At 41.7% G+C, this 16,570-nt stretch overlaps 3 protein-coding genes across 3 annotated transcripts; 2 read left to right on the top strand and 1 right to left on the bottom strand.

Moving 5' to 3' along the window:
- The first annotated feature begins 305 nt into the window (after nucleotides 1-305).
- Nucleotides 306-2,988, top strand: LOC106453168 (probable protein phosphatase 2C 5). Its single transcript, XM_013895424.3, has 8 exons — nucleotides 306-547; nucleotides 717-937; nucleotides 1,028-1,199; nucleotides 1,275-1,492; nucleotides 1,606-1,713; nucleotides 1,810-1,935; nucleotides 2,255-2,484; nucleotides 2,594-2,988. Exons 2-8 carry the CDS (start codon nucleotides 728-730, stop codon nucleotides 2,808-2,810), a joined length of 1,281 nt encoding a protein of 426 aa, XP_013750878.1. The 5' UTR covers nucleotides 306-547; nucleotides 717-727; the 3' UTR covers nucleotides 2,811-2,988.
- Nucleotides 2,989-4,129: 1,141 nt separating this feature from the next.
- LOC106345686 (F-box protein PP2-B15) lies at nucleotides 4,130-5,228 on the top strand. Its single transcript, XM_013784850.3, has 3 exons — nucleotides 4,130-4,463; nucleotides 4,547-4,665; nucleotides 4,743-5,228. Exons 1-3 carry the CDS (start codon nucleotides 4,218-4,220, stop codon nucleotides 5,194-5,196), a joined length of 819 nt encoding a protein of 272 aa, XP_013640304.1. The 5' UTR covers nucleotides 4,130-4,217; the 3' UTR covers nucleotides 5,197-5,228.
- Nucleotides 5,229-6,272: 1,044 nt separating this feature from the next.
- LOC106454378 (malignant T-cell-amplified sequence 1-A-like) lies at nucleotides 6,273-13,631 on the bottom strand. The gene is made up of 7 exons (XM_022708657.2): nucleotides 13,556-13,631; nucleotides 13,408-13,475; nucleotides 13,219-13,316; nucleotides 6,957-7,093; nucleotides 6,798-6,865; nucleotides 6,607-6,670; nucleotides 6,273-6,478 (listed from the first exon to the last, which is right to left on the bottom strand). The coding sequence occupies exons 2-7, from the start codon at nucleotides 13,452-13,454 to the stop codon at nucleotides 6,461-6,463; spliced, it is 432 nt and encodes a 143-aa protein (XP_022564378.2). The 5' UTR covers nucleotides 13,455-13,475; nucleotides 13,556-13,631; the 3' UTR covers nucleotides 6,273-6,460.
- Nucleotides 13,632-16,570: the final 2,939 nt, after the last annotated feature.

Below are 16,570 nucleotides of genomic sequence, written 5' to 3'. Positions count from 1 at the left end.
TAGTCTCAACTCTCAGCCTAAGCTAATATGGATTCGTAAATATATTTTATCAAAGGGGAAATTTGTAAAAAAAAATGTAGCAATTTATTTAAAAAATGATTAGGAGTATTTGTTTAGCTACTTTTAATTGATTAGTGGCAGTTTGACTCTAAAACGGATGTGATGTAAAACTGCTCCAAGTAAAAATAGTCAAAACCAAAACCAAAAAAAAAAACAAATTGGAAAAAGTGGATTGGATTGGGGTTGTCACTTTCTAGGGGCAGTTTCGTCATTCAAAGGATAAAATTAGCTGTCTCGAACACCCGCGTCGCTTTTGCTCTCTTGCCCAATCTGAGAAATAAATCACGCAAAAAAAAAAAATCTGCAGCAACTTCTTCTTCTTCTTCTTCTTCTCTTGTTCACGCGGTTACAGGCTGATAAATTTCCCCATTTCGCTTACCCTCAACCGCCCGTAGAAATCCTCGAGGAAGGAACTCAGCATTATTATTACAAAAAAAAACCCAGCTTTTCCGCTAGATCTACCACTGAGATTTCTTCTTTCTCTTTGGTGAGTGCTCGTTTACCTGATTCTGCTGTTTCTTTGTTCGATTCCATTTTAGATTAGGGTTTTTGTCTATCTGTTTGGTTGATTTGGACTCAGTGATGTTTGCTTTCAAGTAAAGTACTTGTCTTTATCATTAACAAGTTTTTTTTTTTTTTTGTTGTTGTTGTTGCAGCCAATGCTGAGATGAGTCCGTCGAAAGCATCGAGGACGAAAGAGTCGCTTGTCCCTCTTGCGACCCTTATTGGTAGGGAGCTGAGGAGCGAGAAGCTGGAGAAGCCTTTACTCATCTATGGCCAAGCTGCTCTCGCTAAGAAAGGAGAAGACTTTTTTCTGATTAAGACTGATTGTGAGAGGGTTCCTGGTGATCCTTCCTCCGCCTTCTCTGTTTTCGGGGTAAAGATTTGATTCTCTCTTTGTAATGTAATCAATCATTCACGTTCTCAAAGTCGAAAGCTTTTTGTTAATTTGGTTTTTGTTTGGCAGATATTTGATGGACATAATGGTAACTCGGCTGCTATATATACTAAGGAACGTCTTTTGGATAATGTGGTGAGTGCTATCCCTCAGGGTGCGAGTAGGGAAGAGTGGCTTCAAGCTCTTCCTAGGGCTCTTGTTGCAGGGTTTGTCAAGACCGACATTGAGTTTCAGCAGAAAGGTCCAGCTCATTGCTTAAAGTCCCTTGCTTTCTTCTTCTTTTTTCGAGCATGCTCTAACTGTTTTCTGATTACAGGGGAGACTTCTGGGACAACGGTGACATTTGTTATAATTGATGGCTGGACGATCACTGTCGGCTCTGTTGGGGACTCACGCTGCATATTAGACACCCAAGGTGGTGTGGTTTCTCTGCTGACTGTCGATCACAGGCTGGAAGAGAACGTTGAAGAGAGGGAACGTGTAACTGCCAGTGGGGGCGAGGTCGGAAGGCTCAATGTTTTTGGTGGCAATGAGGTATGGTCATGTCCTGTAGATTTCATTTACATGCTTCATTGTGTTTTTGGCCTGTGGTGGGGCTGTAATGTTTGCCATGATACTTATCTGTTTTCATTCTGATGACATAATAGGTCGGCCCGCTTCGATGCTGGCCTGGTGGTTTGTGTCTTTCGAGGTCCATTGGGGATACTGATGTGGGAGAATATATTGTCCCAATACCTCATGTTAAGCAAGTGAAAGTAAGTCCCCTTCTTCCCCCCTGGTGCATTTTTCATCAATGGCTTTATCATTAGACACTGAACTAAATGTTTTTTTTCCATCATCTCTACATTCAGCTTTCAGATGCTGGAGGGAGACTCATTATAGCTTCAGATGGTATTTGGGATATACTGTCTTCTGACATGGCTGCCAAAGCTTGTCGTGGTTTATCCGCCGAACTTGCTGCTAAACTTGTTGTTAAGGTTTGTTCATTAACCTCATTAACATCCTCTGATCTAGATTTTTTTTTTTTGAATGAATGTAAAATTTATTCAAACAAAAAAACATGTTTACTTCAATGAGCTGCTATTCTAAATCATTTTTCTGATATTACAAGAATTTTATGAAACAAAATTATACTCCTAAGAGCCTTGTATCCTCGTCCCTAGCCAAATGATTAAGCCATCCTTCATAGTTTGAACTCCCATTTCCTTTAGAGAACTCAGTCTATTCCTCACCGCTTTATCAATAAATTTGCCTAGGCGAATCTCATAAAATCTGAATCATATGTTTGTTTTCCAGGAAGCGTTGCGAACAAAAGGGTTGAAGGATGATACTACTTGTGTAGTTGTTGACATAGTTCCATCTGATCATCTTACCTCAGCTCCAACTCCTAAGAAGAAACAGAACACATTCACTGCATTTCTTTCTAAGAAAAAGCATACTGATACCAACAACAAGAACGGAAACAAGCTTTCTTCTGTTGGAGTTGAAGAATTGTTTGAAGAAGGTTCTGCTATGCTTGCAGATAGGTAAATCTTGATATTGCCGAACTCTTATACAACCTGTTTAGTAAATAGTAACTGAGAGTTTCAGATACTGATAATTATTCTCGTCTTTATTTGGTGTTCTGATATGCAGATTGGGAAAGGATCTTCCCTCGAATACGGACACTGGGCTCTTAAAATGTGCTGTATGCCAAGTAGACCAATCTCCAGGTGAAGCTCTATCAAGCAACGAGGGTTCTATCTCCTCAGCATCTAAGCGATGGGAAGGTCCCTTCCTATGCACAATATGCAAGAAAAAGAAAGACGCCATGGAAGGAAAAAGACCAAGCAAAGGTTCAGTGACCACTTGAAGCCAACTTTTGTCTTGAGAGAAATGATAAATGTTATGTAGAGAATAGACCCAATTCTTCTTATCCATTGTTTAAAATATGCCTCTGGTTTGTGTTCTTTGGCTTTATGCTGAACATTTACCTTGATACATGTGTGTTTTGATTGGTAATTGCTAATATATTAACATGGCTTTTCCAAGTTGTGAGTAGAATTCATATTTGGTTATTGTGCAGCCATTCATTGATGTTCTTTTTAGGTCTATTTTTTTTCTTGTGGTGATACGAATGAGCCAGTGTAGTAAACTGTACTATCAACCTAACCAATTGTTTCCACTAAACTTCAAGTAGTGGTATTTGTCAAGGCCAAACAACATAAAAAGTACATAATAAATTGATATAAACCAAAAACCTAAAAATTCAATGTTTTGAAAAGCGGCCCGAATATCGACATTGACTGGTTGGACCGGTTCACCCGGTCGAACCGGGTTTTCTGTTTTTAAGAATTAAATATATATATATATATATATATATATATATATATATATAATTATATATTTACACTATATGGACCTAAAGCAAAGTAGCTCTTTTATTAACTACAAAATAAACAATAAACAAAAATCTAGCATGCTATATATATGACAAAGTGAACACTGTGTAAACTGAAATCGATAAAAACCAAATGACTGATTGTTCAAATTACCGTATTTATTTATTCTTACAATTAAAATTCTAACTTTTATAAATATGGCAAAATAAAAATAGTATATGAGAGCTAAAAATATTTTTTTACATCATTTCTTATGAAATAAAATTAAAAAAGCTAATTAAATAGTGATAGTCAAACATTGATTTTGAAATACTAATTAAATTTTAATAACAACTGAAAACACATTAATTATATGTTAATCTGTTAGAACCGAGTTTTAAAGTTGATTCGGATCACCGGTTTTACCGGTTTTTTGCCGGTTTTACCGGTTTTGTTCAAATCCGGGTTTCAAACCGAACCGGACTCGGCTTTTTCAACGAGTCACAGTCGGACCGGTTTGACCATAAACTATACCATAAACTATAGGTTATCTTTTCATAGAACAAAATCCAGGTGATATTTGTCGGAAATAAAAAACTTGGAAAGATAATGTATCGTTTGGACATAAACTAAACCATAAAACCCCACCAAACCTTTTGGTTTTCCAAGAACGGCAAAGAATAATACGTTACATTTTGTGGAATTGGGCCCTTGAGTCTCAAAATGGACACTACTAAAAGACACCAAGCATTGCTGGATTATGGACACTACTAAAAAGACACCATCCATCGGTCGGTCACTGTCTCACCAAACATACAACACATATATATACTTCATAAACAGAGCCATTGGATCACATCAATAGTATATTATCTATCTTTTAAACTTTGGAGAAAAGGATGAAGATGTTACCAGAAGCATGCGTGGCGAACATCCTCTCCTTCACAACTCCTGCAGATACGTTCTCGTCGGCGTCTGTCTCGCCAGTTTTCAGACTTGCCGGAGACTCTGATTTCGTGTGGGAGAAGTTTCTACCCTCCGGATATAGCCGCCTCATCTCTACATCGACTCATCGGAACTTCTCCTCTAAAAAGGAGCTCTATCGATGTCTCTGTGAATCTATTCTCATCGATAACGGCAGAAAGGTTCCTCCATCATTACAATAATATTACCACTTTGGATAATTATATAAGAGCTTTTCTTGACTTGTGTAATGTTTCAAACTCAGATTTTTAAGATCGAGAAGCTTTCTGGGAAGATAACGTATGTTCTGTCGGCAAGAGATCTTTCCATAACATGGAGCGATCAACGACATTACTGGTCTTGGAGCAATCGATCAGACTCAAGGTCATTATTTTTATATTAATAATAAGTTTATTGTTAGTGCAAACGAGTAGATTATAATTTTTTTAAATTCATAACAGATTTTCAGAAGCGGTCCAACTTATAATGACGGACTGGTTAGAAATAACCGGAAAAATCCAGACGGGAGCCTTATCACCGAACACGAGTTACGGAGCTTACCTTCTCATGAAAGTGACGGAGCGAGCTTATGGACTAGACTTAGTCCCGGCCGAGACTTGGGTAAAAGTGGGAAACGGGGGAAAGAAAATAGACACGAGTTATCTAAGTTGCTTGGATGACAAGAAACAACTAATGAAGCGGCTGTTTTACGGACATAGAGAACAGAGGATGGCCGAGAAAGAACCGAGGGTTAGAGGCGACGGGTGGATGGAGATAGAGCTCGGAGAGTTCGAGACAGGAAGAGAAGGTGAGGAGCATGACAAGGAGGTTGTCATGAGTCTAACTGAAGTTAAAGGCTATCAGTTGAAAGGTGGGATTGTAATTGATGGGATTGAAGTCAGGCCTAAACGTTAAAAACTGAGTGCCAAATATTTTGGTTAAGTTGATAAATTGTCTTTAGTTTAGGTGGAACATTATACGATGAGGAAAAATTATAATGTGTTGGTCAGTGATACAACTGATCGAAATCATTCATTATTATTGAATTTAGAGTTTTATGACTGAATCATAAATCATTCATTATTACTCTCTCCGTATCTTAAAGATACATGTTTTGATATTTTCACACATATTAAGAAAACACATAATTCATGCATCGTTTTTTTTTAGATTATCAAATTTCAATATTTTTTAACCGATAGTCTTTCAATAAATCCAATTAATTTTATTGAAATTTACAATTTTTGTATACAAAACATAAAAAATTTATCTTTGTGAAACAAATTTTTTTTCTAAAATTTCTATCTTAAGGTAACAGAGAGTATTATTGAACGTAGACTATGACTTGTCATGTGGACAGAAGAAAAAAAAATCCATGAAGTCTTTTGGTTCGCAGTCGCATGGCGAGTTAATGTAAAAAGTTATCTTCGTTGACATCTTTGGTTCGCATGGCAAATTATTCTAAGCATCATTAATTATCTTAATCAAATATCTTATCAAATGCAATATTAATATATTTTAATTTTATTATCTCATCTCAGTTTCCATGTGTGGAAATTAATATTGAAATGTGGAAAATTATGGAAAAGACGTGTGCGTTGTGCATGCAGCATGTTTGACCAATGAGTTCATGATGTGAGCAAATGTCGTCATTTTTTTCGCATTACTTGAGAATGAGGACATTGTTACATCTTTTCGAACTTTGGGTGTCACCAAATCTAATTTACCTGGGAGTACGTGGGTAAATAAAAAAAAAATTATTGTTCATGATATTGTGCAAGCACATGAATGTCTGTACTATCAAAGGACACCTAATAACTAATTAGTAGGCATAAGTTTCAAACAAAAAAACTAATTAGTAGGCACATTCTGTTCCTAATTAGCTGTCATCTTTATACGTTTACTAGTTCTTCGTACCGCTCACTAGTTACAAACTAAAGTGATCTGATAGCAGTTTGCTTAGGATGTTCGGTTAGGAACATTTACCAAAATACTTAGAAACTGTAACCTTAGCTAAGGTTGATAACGTTCGCTCATAAAACAAAACATCAAAATATTTCATAACAGAAGCTAAAAGGTTGATCCAAGACAAAAGCTCCACAAGTTTAGAGACGCATAAAAATTGAGATCATAATATATCTCTCCCCAACAGTGATCCACATGACATCTTCATGCTCCTTCAATCTAGCAGTTCCATCTGCAGACAACATCAAACAAACATGCAATACACATTTTATAAACGTTTGCTTTGCGTTCTTTCAAAAATCGATTAAGTAGAGTCTCAACGAATCCTTTGATTAACTCGATGCAAGAGGGGATTAGTACCTTCCAGAGACCGTCGTTGAGGTAATGCATGTTGTCCACTCCGATTCCTTTGTTGATGCTCTTACTGTGAACAAATACACAAGCAAAACCGAATAAGAGATGTAACAACACAAACATAGACCACATAGTCAGAAAACACTTGTACTAAACTAGCATCAGCAAAGACCAACTCATAAAGAAATTGAACTTACATGTCCTTGGCTGACATTTTGGTGAAGCCTATTGCTAAGGCATGTTGCTTTCCTTCTGCATATATAGCCTAAACAAATAGACTCATGAGTTAAGATCAACACAAACAAACAAAAAAAGATAACATCCCAAGAAAGAGTTAGTTTCTTCTGTGTTCATACCACTGGTCTTTCTGCGTCAACTTCTTCATCAAGAACGCCTCCAGGGGATGTAAGACCAGGACACATTATGTTTGCACCAGAGAAAACAAACTTTATTGCACCTCTATCAACTTGAAACCTCTTCATTATATTTGGATCTGCAAAACTCCAAACATTCAGTTACCAAATTGACTCTATGTGAAAATTACAGGAACTCAATGTTTTTTTTTTTAATAAAGACTTTTCTATTGAAAATGCATGAAAGCAAATGTTACAAGCTGTTGCTAGTGGCCAAGTGGCCGAGATACATTAAAGAACCCAATCTGATACCATCAGTAACTTTTGAAAGAAGGGGAGGAGAGAGCGATGAGATCAAAGTCTCTAATGGTTCGAGAACCAGAGTTGCAGAAGTGCAGATGATAGGGCTGGGTTTGCTGGCCTAACAGAGGCAAGCTTCCTTCTGATCGTGCGATCAATCTCAGAGACGATGGATTGAGAAGAACGGAAAGTATTCCTGTGAAGTCTGTTGTTCCTCTCCGACCAGATGAAATAGATCGTCCCTTGCCAAGCTAGAAGGAGCAACGTTCGAGAATGCTTAGTGCCCCTAAAAGTTTGCAGATCCAGCAGTGTTTCCTCCCAGTTCCTTTTCGGTGAAAAGGCACAGCGCGTGAGAAGGCAGTCCAAATCTCCCAAGTGTAGGCGCATTCGAAGAACATATGCGATCGAGATTCAAGGGCAGAGTTGCATAGAAGGCAGTTACCTTCCGTTTGAAGTCCCCACTGCAGCATACGATCCCGGGTTGGACAGCGGTTTAGCACCATCAACCACGTTCTGATTTTGTGTTTAGGAATTCCTCCCCCAAACCAGACTTCCTTGTGCCAGGGGACCGGTGGTTCCGTAGGACGCATGAGGTTATACATCTTCCTAGTTGAGTAGACGGTTTCCGGCTTGCCCTCAGGTGACCAGACCATTGAATCAGCGTAAGGTGTGATCTGTAGTGTTGAGAGGTAAGTGTAGAGTTGGACTTGCTTCTCTGATCTTGCTGGAGGCAGGACCCAATGGTCAGTGTCCCATAGGTTAGCCAACGTCGATGAGGATCGGATACCAACCGCGAAGCTTGATTCTCCTTGCAAGTAGTTCCTTATTTTTCCAAAAAGGGACCAATTAGAAGTCCAAAAGTAGGTTGTTTCCCCATTCCCCACCAAATGCTTTATAAAGTCGTAAGCATTATCTCAAAGAAGTAGAAGCTTGTTAGCTAACCATGAGTTTTTTTGTTTCGTGTTTATGACCCAGAAATTATTCAGGTTGCCTTCCAAGACTTCAGTTTTATACCAGTGGGACCAGATGGAGTGTGGTTTGAAAAAAAGAATCCATATCAGCTTCAGGACCGAGGCAATGTTCCAGAGGCCTACCTTGCGCAGACCAAGACTGCCTTCTTCCCGTGGAGTTGTGACTTTTTCCCATGAGACCTTCGCCGCAGTTGGACCGTCAGTTTTACCCTTCCAAAGAAACTTGCTGCAGATGGAGTCAATCTCATCGAGACAGGCTTTAGGGAGAATGAAGGCGCAAGACCAAAAGTTGGTAATTCCTGCGATTACCGTTGAGAGTAATTGGAGCCTTCCAGCAAGAGACAATGACTTCACCGTCCAAGAGTGTAGCTTTGACTTGATTGAGAGGAGTTTGGAGCGCAATGAAGCATCGTGAGTTTTTTAGTACATAGCGGGACTCCAAGATATCTAACCGGAAGCACACCAAGGGAGAGACCAGTAGCCGCAGTTAGTTGAGCTAACTCATGAGGTTTCAATCCAGCCGCGTAAAGTGAAGTTTTCTCCATGCTTATTCCAAGACCAGAGCGAGCCTCAAAGTCGCGAAGAACCTCAAGAATGTTGTTTACTGAGCGGGGGGAGCCATCAGAGAATATAAGGAGGTCGTCTGCAAAAGAGAGGTGGGTTAGTTCGGTCCTTTTGCATTTTGAATGGTAGTTGAATTTCCCCTCCTTTGCTGCCTTGTTTAGGGAGTGAGAGAGGCAATTCATAGCAAGAACGAAAAGGTACGGGGAGAGAGGATCTCCCTGCCTCAGACCTCTAGATCCCCTGAAGTAGCCATAGGACGAGCCGTTGAAGCCAAGAGAGAAAATGGCCGAACAGACACACGCCTCTATCCATCTGATCAGAGATTCCGGGACAGCAATGCATCTGAGACACTGGAAAATAAATTCCCACCGGATAGTATCAAAAGCTTTTGCGATGTCCACTTTGATAGTAATCCTCTGTGGACCACCTTCCTTATGGTAGCCTTGCACAATCTCTGACGCAATTAGAGTATTTTCAATGAGGAGGCGACCTTGGACAAACGTCGTTTAATTGGGCAGGATCACCTCAGGAAGGATAACCTTGAGGCGTTTAACCAATATTTTAGAGATGGCTTTGTACAAAGTGTTGCAACAACTTATCGGCCTGTAATCTGTGATTCTTGAAGCTCCCGGCCTCTTTGGAACTAGAGTGAGAAGCGTTGCGTTGGTGGAGGAGGGGAGGAAGGCAGTCACAAAGAAATTCCTGATGGAGTCCATAGTCTCCTCACCGACAAGAGACCACGCAGCTTTCAAGAATGCCGAAGTGAAACCGTCAGGCCCTGGCGCTTTATTCGGATTTAGTTTGAGCAATGTTCTTGAGATCTTCAAATCATCTGGCATAGTAGAAAGCTGCAGCTTCTGAGCGACAGAGCATCTGAAGGGTATTAGATCAAGGAACCATTGGAAGGGGGAGACTAGAGGGGGGATGGCTGCAGGGGAAAGGACACTTTGGAAGTGTGCTAGCGCAATTTCACATAGCTCAACCGAATCAGTTACGAGGAGGCCGCAAGGTAGCTGAAGCGAGCGGATGGAGTTGTAAGAATTTCGAGAAGCCGCCACTCTCATGAAGAAAAGAGTGTTCTGATCTCCAAGGCGAAGCCAATTGATCCGTGATTTCTGCTTGAAGAAAGCCTCCTCCACACGTCGTAGAAACGTCCAGTGAGCCAGTAGATCTTTTTCTGCTTGGAAGTTTGTTTCATTCGCCTGGTTCAAGCATTTAACCTGCACATCTTTTAACAAATTGTTAGTAGTAGTCACTCTCTTTTGAATATCTGAAAAGTTATCTCTCGCAAGTGTTTTTAACGCTCTTTTTAATCCTTTGATTTTAAAACCCAAGGTCGAAAGGTTAGTCGCTTTGCTTCCACTCTCAATCCAAGTACTCTCAACCACTTGCAGGAAGGAAGGGTGTTGGGGAAGGAAATTTTGGAACTTGAAAGGTTTGGTACCGGCTTGAGGAAGAGGACAAGCAAGGTCAATTAGGCATGGGGAGTGATCAGAGAATTCATGAGCTAGGAATGAAGCTACACTGTGGGGAAAATTTTCCAGCCACCTGTCATTAATGAGAGCGCGGTCTAGCTTTTTCGTTACAGGTGCAGAGGGGCACTTGTTTGTCCAAGTGTGATCACATCCTTGGAATCTGAGGTCAGATACACCTATTTGGTTGAGGTTGTTCCGCAGCTCAAGCATATCATGGGTTAGGTGGTCCACCGACGGCGATGAGTGCTCGCAGTGGTGCATTATCTGGTTGAGATCACCTCCAATCAACCAGTTTTTGTTTTCCAGGAACAAGGTTGTCTGCACCTCATACAATTCTTCCCAGAGAGATTCCCTCTCCTCTCTCAGATTTGAGGCATAAACAGCCGTGAAAGTGAAATTTTTATCACCTGGGAGAGAGACATTGCACGTCATTAATTGGCGAGATTGGTGCATCACTTCCACTGCTGCCGGAAATTTCCAGATGATAATTATTCTCCCATCAAAATCGGTATCATGATTTGATACATGGCTCCAACTGGGACAGAGACGGGTCATGATAGCTGGTAGATTGGATTCTTTTATGTGAGTTTCCAAAAGGGCACCCAAGAGGGGCTTATGAGTAGATATCCATTGACAAAACGGTCTATGCTTGTCCGGTTCATTAATACCGTGGACATTCCAAAAAAATATATTTGTACACATGATTAAGATTGGGATTGAGCCTCTCCGGCAGGGAGAGACTCGGGATTAGGCGCAAAAGAAGTGGTAGGGGGGGACAAAAAAGGGGTAGGGGGGTGTCTAGGGGGTGTCTAGGGGGGGGGGGGCTGATGAGTTGGAACGGGTTAGCTGAGAGGATTGAAGGGATTTTGGCACGGGGAGGGTTGGTGGAGATTATGATAGGCCGGTCTTTAAATACCGCCGGAAGAGCGAGGATACAATTTTCAGGCTTCTCCGAATCAGTTTCCAGGAAATCAATGGTAGTGTCTTTTTGGAGGGGGGAGGAGTCTATCTCCATAGAAGATTGGTTAGGGGCTTTCTCTTTTGGGGGGGAGGAGCTAGCGGGAGGGGTGATAGTGAGGGGTAGAGCAGTGGAAGGCGGGGGCGGGTCAGGACTGATAGTAATGGTAGGAGGAGGCGTGACAGAGGAGTGGTGAGGTGGTGGGGAAGGAACTGTAGCAGGAGTGGGAGGTGAAGGGGCATGGGAGGGAGGGGGGTATTTTTCCGATTGACTAAAGTCCAATCTTGCGGGCCTTTAGGACAGGAAAAACAGAATTTATTTGGTGAGGGAGGAATTTTTGAGTTTTGGGAAGTAGAAGGTGTGTTTTGAGAGTGGGTTTTGCGGCTTTGGTCTTTGGGGGGGGGTGCTTTTATTTGGAGGATGGGGGAGTGGGAGGAGGGAGGTGGGGGCAGTGGCGCTGGATGTGACCAACCTCTTTACAATGAGTGCAAGAGGGAGGTACCCAAGGGTATTCGACATCAACGGTAACAAAAGAGCCATTCATTCTACCAACTTCCACTTTGGTCGGAAGAGGAACGGTAGTATCAATTTCCACCTTCACATGTGCAACACTGATGCTAGAGAGGCTTAGAGTCCAGTCGTCAGTTTCCTTTGGTTCCCCTATTTGGCCAGTAATATGATTGAGGCCAGCATCATACATTAGATCAAATGGAACGCCTTTTAGGTGAGCCCAGAGTTGAATCCTCTGAAGAGATGGGGTAAAATCTTCTGAGTTATCCGACCGAAGAGATACATAGAACATCGAAGTGTCGACATACCAGTAGCGCTTTTGGAGGACTTTTTCACGGATAAACTCATTTGGGAGCCTTACCAAAACCGAGTTTGATTGGGGGAGTATGTGGATTTCAAGGTGTTTTCCTTTCGCCCACAAGTAGTTTAGGACATTTTGAATGAGGCTGTAAGCTGGGGCTCTTCCAAAGAACCGGCATATAAGGAAATCCTTGTGAAGTTCGGCTCCTTTTTGATAGACTTCGTCTGGGATTATAACTCGGGGAATCCCCTCAGGGGAGAAAGATTGGGGTGAGAGGCGACGGAGAGATCTATCAATAGTAGATTTTGTTTTTGAAGCATAGGAGGGTTTCGGGGGCACCACAGGGTTGGGGGGAGGTGGGGTGGTTTGGGGAGGGAAAGCCTGGAGGTTTGCCGGTCGGGGAAGAATCCCCAGACCAGAGAGGGGGATCTGAGATTCGTGATTTACTGTAGATAAACCAGATCTAGGGTTTGAGACATGGCAAGGGGGAAGAGAAGTAAAGGTTGCCAAGAGTTGAGCAGTAGAAAGGGTGGGGAGAGAAGGGGGAGTAGCAGCACCGGCAAAGGAACCGTTAACTGCAGCCACAGAGGCAGTAGAGAGGAGGGGCGCTGGAACAGTACTTTTGGGAGAAGGACGAGAGAAGGAGCGTCTTTTAGGAGGTTTCTGGCCACCAGAGAGAGGGGATGGGAGCGGAGGGAACTGGAGGGGGTCAGGAGGGTCTGGAGGGTCCGGAAGAGGCGGCGCGTGGCTGAGATTGCCGACCGAGGTCGAAGGGTTCAGGGGGGAAGCGAGCGTAACAGTCAACCAGGGGTTTTCCATTTTTTTACCAACTTTTCTGTTACAGGAACGCAATGTTTTCAAGAACATTGTTTACTCTCCCCGTAACAGCATATACTAAATTAATGTGCATGTCTAACCAACCATACAAGGACATTCGTATATAATTCAATGGCTTGAGCTAAGCAAACGAAACACCAGCTTACAGAAACCAAAACCTCGTATATTGTGAGACATACTATTCACCCTATATCCAGTATCTGAAGTTTGAACCACAGACAATTTCTACAGCAGAGCACATTACAACTAACAGGTGAATACATCATTTGTTGGAATAAAGACCCCAAAATGTTATACTGTGAAAACGAGACCATATAGCATGAGGGGTGTGAAGAAAGAGTGAGGTTACATTGATGAAGAAGCCGCAGTGTTGGCATGTATGGTCCGTCACGGATACAGAAGAAGAGGGGCACATTGTTGACAACAACTAGGGTAAGATGGTTTGGGCTGCACGAGAGACATATTCAGGAATACTCTAAGCGGATAAAGAAAGTTCAGTAAACATAGCACTGATATATGAGTTTGTTATTTTACGAACCACTTCACAACAATGAGAGGAGACTTTTTGGGAAGTAGATCCTCCATCACTGTTTCAAGTCCCGGATACTCTAACATTTAAGATAAGACATCTTTATATCCACACAAACTACATATAATCATAAGACAGGACAAAAGAGCAAGCATACCTCATCTTGAATGCTCTGGCGAATCCTACGTTGAACTGAAGTCTTTACTTGGTTTTGCGATGAAACCTCTTCCAATGAAAACCTAAGTTAAAATAGTTAACATACCGTAGACACTATACACAATGGTAAATTAAATAGATCCAAAAGCCTATCCAGGTAACAGACTCTCATAAAGAACACTTAAACTTGACTGAAGTAAAGAAATAGATTTTATAAAAGGACTCAATAGGAAGGTGTAAGCATGCAACTGGAGGTGGATAAACACATAATCAGTGATAGTTGTGAGCTTAGGCTGGTCTAATAAAGACTACAGCCTAACAAAGACACCTACAACATATTAACTGGGAATGATCGCTTTAAAAACAATAAATCAATCACGTAATTCATAAGAATTCAATTGAATATCAGAGGGGAGTGACAAACTGATGAGAAAAGGCAGCACATGAAGTTTATATTGAATTTGATAAAACTTTTGATAAGAAAATGGTTGATAAGAGAAGAGAGATGCTTTACTTCTTGAACATGTTGGATGAAAGGTTCCGTCTTTGTTAAGTTTACAAGATTGGTCGATGCAGCAGCTGAAAACAATGAGCAATGGAAGTTGATAATAGAGATTTTGTCCGAACATAACAAGTAATTATTGGAGCAAAACTACCATTTGAAGTTTGGAGCCGTTGGAGGTTTGATTTAGTCTTTCACGTTTGTTAGTTGTTTCAATAATGTCCTATTCTTTAGGACCAAGTAGTTTCCAGTTCTAGTGGTTTAGTTGCGTTAGTTGTTGCTTTATTTCAGGAGCTCTTTGTTTCATTGTAATGCTACTTATAGCTATTGCTTTCAGTTGAATACAATTAGAGTTTCATAAACACAAAACAGAGCATTTGGGATTACAAATTGGTATCAGAGCTCTGTGACCAAACGAGAGAAAAGATGAGTGATGATAAGATGAAGCTTCCGCAGTTTGATGGCCATTGGGACCATTGGAGTGAAGTCATGGAAAACTTCTTCCGAGCCAGAGGGCTATGGAGTCTGATCGAAACCGGCGTTGAAGAACCATCTGCTGCGACGGTACTGACTGCAGAACAAAACCTGCAACTGGAGAGCAACAGAACCAACGATCACAAAGTCAAGCATTATCTCTACCAGAGCATTGATAGAGTGACGTTCGAACAGATCTTAGACAGGAGGACCTCTAAGATCATTTGGGATTCGATGAAGACGAAGTATGGTGGCAATTCTCGAGTGAAGAGATCGCTACTACAGAAGTTAAGAAGAGACTTCGAGGTGGTGGAGATGAAGGAAAGTGAAAGTGTTGAAGAATACTTCATCCGAGTGTTGGCAATCACCAACCAAATGAGGAGCAATGGAGAGACCATGACGGACTCTAAGGTGGTTGAGAAGATCCTCAGAACTCTCAGTGAGAAGTTCATGTATGTGGTGGTATCCATTGAAGAATCCAAGGACATTGAGTCAATCACTTTGGACGAGTTGCAGAGTTCCTTGGTGGTCCATGAACAAAAGTTCAAAAAAATTGACAAAGGTGATGATCAAGCATTGAAGATCACACATGGAAGAGGAATGGGATCCAGAGGTCGGGGCTTCTCAGGAAGAGGCAGAGGACGTGGTCGAGGCAGGAGCTCTTTCAACAAGAGCACGGTGGAATGTTACAAATGCCACAAACTTGGACATTTCCAAAACGAATGTCCAAAATGGGAAGAAGAAGCAAATTACGCAGACTTTGATGAGAATGAGGAAATGTTGTTGATGGCATTCATTGAGGAGATGGATGAAGAGGAGCTACACGAAGACGAAGAAGTGACAGAGAGTGCACTTATGGCGAGCTCTGAAAATCAAGGAGACCTGAAGAAGAGGGTGTGGTTTCTTGACTCAGGCTGTTCAAACCATATGAGTGGAGACAAGACTCTGTTCTCGAAGCTAGATGAAGACTTCAGGCACTCGGTGAAGCTGGGGAATAACAAGAAGATGGAGGTTGTTGGGAAAGGGAACACCAAACTGATGTTGAACGGAGCAAACTACGTAATAAGTGACGTGTATTACGTACCAAAACTCAAAAACAACCTCTTGAGTCTTGGCCAGCTTCAAGAAAAACGGATCACAATCATCATTCAAAAAGGCTACTGCAAAATCTATCATGAAGAGAGGGGTTTGATAGCTGAGAGTAGGATGAGCTCAAACCGTATGTTTGCACTAGCTGATCAAGGAAGAGGTGATTCAAACTCAAGTGAACAGAGGTGCCTGAAGACAACTTCTGAAGATGTGCCAAAACTATGGCATGAGCGTTATGGCCACTTAAGTCACCGAGGAATTAAAGCACTACAGAGCAAAGGCATGGTGAGGGGTCTACCAGACTTTGGGGTTCAGAGCTTTACGTGTCCAGACTGTCTGGTGGGGAAGCAACCAAGAAAGGCCATACCGAAGAAGAGTACATGGAGAGCAAAAGAGGCATTGGAACTAATCCACTCGGATATCTGTGGTCCAACCAATCCCACTTCCAACAGTGGAATGAGGTACATTCTATGTTTCATAGACGACTATAGCAGAAAGGGTTGGGTGTATCTACTGAAGAATAAGTCTGATGCCTTCACTGAGTTCAAAATGTTCAAGAAGATGGTAGAAACTGAGACCGGGAAGGTGATCAAAGGCTTAAGGACAGACAGGGGAGGAGAATACACCTCACTAGAGTTCTCAGACTACTGCAAGGAGCACGGAATCAGACGTCAACTGACCACATCCTACACTCCTCAACAGAACGGCATAGCCGAGAGAAAGAACCGTACTGTCATGAACATGGTGAGGTCAATGTTCTCTAACAAGAAGATGCCAAAGATCTTCTGGACCGAGGCTGTGAAGTGGACTTTCTATGTTCTCAACAGGTGCCCCACTATAGCCGTGAAAAACGTCACACCACAAGAGGCATGGAGCGGGATAAAGCCGAGTGTGGAACACTTCAGAGTCTGGGGATGCATTGCACATGTCCACATTCCTGATCAGAAACGA

Source organism: Brassica napus, chromosome C8 (assembly GCF_020379485.1).
Source record: "Brassica napus cultivar Da-Ae chromosome C8, Da-Ae, whole genome shotgun sequence".
Classification (NCBI taxonomy): domain Eukaryota; kingdom Viridiplantae; phylum Streptophyta; class Magnoliopsida; order Brassicales; family Brassicaceae; genus Brassica; species Brassica napus.
The sequence above is the reverse complement of the archived record's forward strand: the minus strand, read 5'-3'. Positions and strand labels throughout refer to the sequence as shown.

Coding starts and splice junctions, on each gene's coding strand:
- LOC106453168 (XM_013895424.3), top strand. CDS start 728: ATGAGTCCGTCGAAAGCATCGAGGACGAAAGAGTCGCTTGTCCCTCTT. Junction 1,200..1,274: donor CATTGAGTTTCAGCAGAAAG/GTCCAGCTCATT, acceptor TTCTGATTACAG/GGGAGACTTCTGGGACAACG. Junction 1,493..1,605: donor ATGTTTTTGGTGGCAATGAG/GTATGGTCATGT, acceptor ATGACATAATAG/GTCGGCCCGCTTCGATGCTG.
- LOC106345686 (XM_013784850.3), top strand. CDS start 4,218: ATGAAGATGTTACCAGAAGCATGCGTGGCGAACATCCTCTCCTTCACA. Junction 4,464..4,546: donor TCATCGATAACGGCAGAAAG/GTTCCTCCATCA, acceptor TTTCAAACTCAG/ATTTTTAAGATCGAGAAGCT. Junction 4,666..4,742: donor AGCAATCGATCAGACTCAAG/GTCATTATTTTT, acceptor AATTCATAACAG/ATTTTCAGAAGCGGTCCAAC.
- LOC106454378 (XM_022708657.2), bottom strand. CDS start 13,454: ATGGAGGATCTACTTCCCAAAAAGTCTCCTCTCATTGTTGTGAAGTG. Junction 7,094..13,218: donor ACTGCGGCTTCTTCATCAAT/GTAACCTCACTC, acceptor GGAGTTTTGCAG/ATCCAAATATAATGAAGAGG. Junction 6,866..6,956: donor TTGACGCAGAAAGACCAGTG/GTATGAACACAG, acceptor CTATTTGTTTAG/GCTATATATGCAGAAGGAAA.